A 5,636-nucleotide genomic window follows, 5' to 3' on the forward strand; every position below is an offset into this window, starting at 1 on the left:
TGGAAAGACATGATTCTTTCCTAGGGCACATCTTCAATATAAATCAATTGGTTTGATACTCAAGACTAGGGCATACCTCCAATCTAATCAATTGATTAGAGAGAGCACATCTCCAAAATCACTCAATTGGTTAGAGACTCGTGCTGATAACGTGTTATAAACTAGAGAGAAGAGGAGAAGAAGAGAATAGCGTAGAGAGCGTAGAGAGAGCGTCTTATTATGAGAACTAAATGCCTCTATTTATAGGAGATACAAAGCTAGGGTTAGGGTTTAGGGTTAAGTCATTTAATAGGAAAATATATATTTTATATATATTTACAATAGGATAAGAATTAATTTCTTTATCTTTATTTTCTAACCATAAATTTTGAGTCAAGTAAAACACATCCTTGTTGAAAGAACACCCCTATAATGAATGCAAGATTAGTACATTTGGAGCGTCGGTGAGTTTAAAATATTAGAAAAAAATTTCAAATCTTGAAAATGAATGGTGAGTCTGTGGCACCACCATCTCAGTCTGCCCCACAGACCGCCAATTCAGTGCTCTACTTAACAAGGTAGTAGTGTCCCTACGTCCCTCTCTGTAATCGCACTACTTCACTTCATTTTTCTTTCCCACTCTCACTGTGTGTGTGTGTGTTTATACTAATCACTTTCTCAACTTCAGCTTATAACTTAAGAGAGAGAAAGAGAGAGAGGGAGAGCTTTCCTTTGTTCTCAGGTAACGCCAATGTTGAGCTTAAGCAGATTCTTGAAATAAACTGTCTGTAAATTCACTTTCTTGCTTTTTACTTGTGATTCCCATTTGCTTTTTCGATCTGCTTCACTGTTTACTTGTTGGGCCTTTTCGATTTTTGTTTTTTTTCTTCTTGTACAGAATTTGTATTTTTCGAGATCCAACTATGCTTGTTCTAGTGTAGCTTTTGCAATAACAGTGATTTTTTTTTCTTCCTTTTAATTCAAGAAAGCATTTTTGAAGCTCAGATCTCATCACTAACATGATTAGATTGTTGTTTATGCTGTATTGGAGCTACTACTCTAGATGGTTTTCAGGTTTTGGGAAACTGGTATTTTCCTAGTAATTCTTGAACGCTGTTTTGTTTTGTATCTCTACTGGGACTAAAGCTGGATCATGATCCCAAAAGTTTATCCATTTTGTATAAATCCTTTTAGTTGATTCAATTTACTGAGTTACTTCATTGATCTGTTGCATAATGTTTGCATATAGACATTTGATATGCCATTTGTTAAATTTAATACATGGTAGGTATTAGGGAGTTTCTTGATGCTGTCTTGAGCAAAAATATGGCACCAAAGGTTCATTCTTCGGGCAATAAAGGGAGAAGTCGGATTTCCATATTCGTTATCATAGCTCTCTGTTGTTTCTTTTACTTGTTGGGAGTGTGGCAGAGGAGTGGCTTTGGTAAAGGCGATGGTTATGCTATAGAGATGAATAAGCAGCAGGCAAACTGCAATGTCTCTCCGTCTCTGGACTTCGAGAGCCATCATAAGTATGTGGCTTCTATTGAATCATCCGAGCCCAAAGCCAAAGTCTTCGAGCCATGTGATGCTCGGTTCACTGACTACACTCCTTGCCAAGAGCAAGATCGAGCGATGAAATTCCCAAGAGAGAACATGATCTATAGAGAAAGGCATTGCCCGCCAGAGGAGGAAAAATTGCGCTGCTTGATTCCAGCACCCAATGGCTATACAAGCCCTTTCCCTTGGCCAAAGAGCCGTGACTACGTTTATTATTCTAATGTTCCTTTTAAGAGCTTGACGGTTGAGAAGGCTAACCAGAACTGGGTTGAGTATCAGGGTAATGTATTCAAATTCCCAGGAGGTGGGACGATGTTTCCTCAAGGAGCGAATGCGTATATTGATGAGCTTGCGCGAGTAATTCCGATAGCTGATGGCACAGTTAGAACAGCTCTAGATACTGGCTGCGGAGTACGTTCCATTTTTTCTTCTAGTTTCACTTTGCTTTATTTTTCATTAACTCATAATCGTAATAGTTGGAGCTGTATTGTGGCACGGGCAGTAGATGTCTTTTACATGCTATTTTACCTGTTTCTAGGCCTTGAATATGGTTTTTTAAATTTGGAATTAGTTCACTGATATCAGCTTGTTTCTTCTGAATTCCGGCATTGTTTGAATCTTAAAAGCCAACAACACTTTTCTCCATAGCTTCTGAACTGGTTGGCTTATTTCAATTAGGTTGCTAGCTGGGGTGCTTATATGCTGAAGAGAAATGTGCTGACAATGTCGTTTGCACCAAGGGACAACCATGAGGCCCAGGTGCAATTTGCATTGGAGCGAGGTGTGCCTGCATTTATCGGGGTGCTTGGATCCATAAAACTTCCTTTCCCGCCCAGATCATTTGATATGGCACAATGTTCGAGGTGCTTAATACAATGGGCTTCCAATGGTATGGCACAAACCAGTAGAGTTCTTAAAGTATTTTATCTTTAATGATGTTATATTCTTCTTTTTAACACCTTTAATTAACATTTCAAAATGTTGCAAGAATAATTTCTATAACTTGCTGTCGAGAAAGTTTCAAAGACTGTAAGCATTCACAAAGATATCTAAATCTGTGCATCATCTCAAAATACCTGTTAGTTTCCAAACTTCCAATGTACAGTGTCATTATGCAGAATGTTTTTCTAATTTCAGTACAAAAGTTATAATCAATTTGGTCAAAGTTGAAAAGATTTTTCCAATATGCAGAGGGCATGTACTTGAAGGAAGTTGATCGAGTTCTTAGACCTGGTGGATACTGGGTCTTGTCTGGTCCTCCGATCAATTGGAAGACATACTATAAGACGTGGAAGAGGACAAAAGAAGATTTAAAGGCCGAACAATCGAGTATAGAAGATTTGGCCAAAAGCCTTTGTTGGGAGAAAAAGTATGAGAAGGGAGATATTGCTATCTTTAGGAAGAAGATCAATGCCAACTCTTGCAAAAGAGAATCGGTCGACTATTGTAAAGCTTCAGATACCGACGACTTGTGGTTAGTTAATCATATCATAAACTTTTTACTCCATTTGATGTTTGTTTTAATCTCCCTATTTGTAGTTTTATTATGCCCCTAAAGCTTCATTTGCTGCCTCCGTACTCTGATAAGGATGTGGGATATGGTAAACAGTAGCCATACTGCATATTCTGCTTCGTTTTAATTGTGCTTTTAATTCTTTTTGCTTAAAGTGATAGATATTTTAAGTTGAATGTTCATGCATGATATTCACTTAGTTTCCTCTAGAATCAATTTAAACGTGTGTACGCAAACGAATAGTGATGAGTTAATTTATTGGTATATCAGCTTTCCTAGGACTTCTTGATTATTTCCTTGTGAATTTCAAATTAACAAAAAGAAAACATTGGAGAAAACAGATTATATTTTTGAGATACCACTTTTATGGTATCTACCAGAAATATGACTGTTTACTGGACTTCTAAGTTCTAATTGTTTCCGATTCTACTTCTCCGTCATGACTCAAGGTATAAGAAAATGGAGACATGCGTAACTCCCTTCCCGGAGGTGGAGAGTCCGAGTCAAGTAGCAGGAGGAGAGTTGAAGAAGTTTCCAGCTCGACTTTATGATGTTCCACCTCGAGTACGCAATGGTGAGGTACCCGGGGTCACACCCGAATCTTACCAAGACGACAACAAACTTTGGCAAAAGCATGTTGCAGCTTACAAAAGGATTGTTAGATTGCTCGGCACCACAAAATATAGAAACATTATGGATATGAATGCTGGCCTCGGAGGTTTTGCAGCGGCCTTAGAATCACCAAAACTTTGGGTGATGAATGTTGTTCCCATAATTGCTGATAAAACTTTAGGCGTCGTCTATGAGAGAGGATTGATCGGCATGTATCACGATTGGTATATCCTTCCACCTTATTCATGCTTTTCACCATTTCAGAAAAATCTCTTTTCCGAAGAATCCTTGAGTTGAAACTCTGTGATTAGTTTCTTTCTTTTTCTTTCAGGTGTGAAGGGTTCTCTACATATCCACGGACGTATGACCTCATTCACGCTAACGGCTTATTCAAATTATATCAGGACAAGTAAGCAATAACTACCTTATTCAAATTAACATGGTGTTATTATGGATTTTAGTTCATTTAGGATTTTACTTTAGAAGAGAAAAATATAGATGTGGACCTATCATTTAGGATCTCATTTTTTTGGACCCGATGGATCTGTATCTGGACCTATCAAGATCCGATCTAGATTCGGCCCATTGTCATCCCTACTTAATGCTAGTCTCTCGTCACACTCCCACGTTTGTACGTTCGTGTGTGCCCGTGATTTTAAAGTGTGATGTACTAAAAGCAGTTGAACATGAGTTGTAGGTGTCAATTTGAAGACATACTCCTAGAAATGGACCGCATTTTACGGCCGGAAGGGACGGTGATTGTCCGAGATGAAGTCGACGTGATAAACAAGGTGATGAAGATCGCCGGAGGAATGCGATGGGATGTCAAAATGGTGGATCATGAAGACGGCCCTCTCGTCCCTCAGAAAATACTGGTTGCAGTGAAACAATATTGGGTCGCAGCTGCCTCTAATTCCACCTCTACTGATCAATGATTGGTGATTATATTCTCAGCTTATATTGGACGCACGTCTTTAAAATTTTATTTATTTAAGAAAAAAAAGACTTATTAAATCTTAGCAAATATTTGCTGTAGCGCTTAATGAATTTTTGTTTTATTCAATTAAAGTTACCAACCTTTATTTTGCATTCAAGCAATTGTATCTAAGTTTATTTCAAGTTAATGGATAAATAAAAGAACTTGCTTCTTTGCTGGTGCGATCATCTTTTCATGATTGGGAACTTCTTGTATGTATGCAATTATTTTTCAGATTAACACACACCAGTATCTGTGTTTATGTCTATATCTATTTATATAGTTGTATTTAGGTGTCGTCATATATCTATATGTACAAAACCACTTTCCTATCCATACGGGCTTGGGTTAACATGTTCACTATTTTTTTTTGTATATAAATTAATAGTATTAAATAAAAAATTTAAAGGGTGTGCCACACAGTCCACAGGTGATTCGATTATATTGATATGGCAATATCATGTGTGTTTGAGAGTCAATTATATTTGTCTCCAATTAAAATTAGTGCTAATATATCAAAGTACCCATTTTCTTATAACAAAAATAAATTTTACCTACTCAAATTAAAACTTAAAATTTTACCCACTCTTTTGTTGAATGGACTAAATTACCCTTCTATATAAATGGGCAAACCCTAATTTTCTTTCATTCTCTCACTTCTCTCTCTCTCTCTATCCGCTCTCTCCTCTCTCTCTATACACGGCCGGCCCTTTCTCTTCTCTCTCTTTCTCTCGATCTTTCTCTTCCAAGCGGCGCCGCCGCATGCTCCCACGGCCACCGCCAACTCCGTCCTTCACCACGCCGCCGCCTCAGCGCCGATTTCTCTCTCTCGATCTCTCTCGATATCTGCTTCCGATCGCGTCCAGCGGAGCCTGGCCTCGGCCGCGCCGCGCCGCCCGCGTCGCAGAGGCTGAAGTCTCTGTTATTTTACTAAGGAAAGAGACGGGGGAGTTGAGATCGGCATGTCCATGACACCGCTTAAAATGGATGCTTTTG

The 5,636-nt window shown here is 38.5% G+C and overlaps 1 protein-coding gene across 2 annotated transcripts; it reads left to right on the top strand.

Moving 5' to 3' along the window:
- The first annotated feature begins 439 nt into the window (after positions 1-439).
- On the top strand, positions 440-4,812 carry LOC130992774 (probable methyltransferase PMT14). Of its 2 annotated transcripts, XM_057917527.1 has the most exons (8): positions 445-557; positions 668-721; positions 1,268-1,950; positions 2,218-2,428; positions 2,731-3,013; positions 3,502-3,888; positions 3,996-4,073; positions 4,362-4,812. In XM_057917527.1, exons 3-8 carry the CDS (start codon positions 1,306-1,308, stop codon positions 4,597-4,599), a joined length of 1,842 nt encoding a protein of 613 aa, XP_057773510.1. In that variant the 5' UTR covers positions 445-557; positions 668-721; positions 1,268-1,305; the 3' UTR covers positions 4,600-4,812. The 2 variants fall into 2 exon arrangements, with proteins under 2 accessions (XP_057773509.1, XP_057773510.1); XM_057917526.1 differs by having other exon boundaries at positions 440-721.
- Positions 4,813-5,636: the final 824 nt, after the last annotated feature.

Source organism: Salvia miltiorrhiza, chromosome 7, assembly GCF_028751815.1.
Source record: "Salvia miltiorrhiza cultivar Shanhuang (shh) chromosome 7, IMPLAD_Smil_shh, whole genome shotgun sequence".
NCBI classification, from domain to species: domain Eukaryota; kingdom Viridiplantae; phylum Streptophyta; class Magnoliopsida; order Lamiales; family Lamiaceae; genus Salvia; species Salvia miltiorrhiza.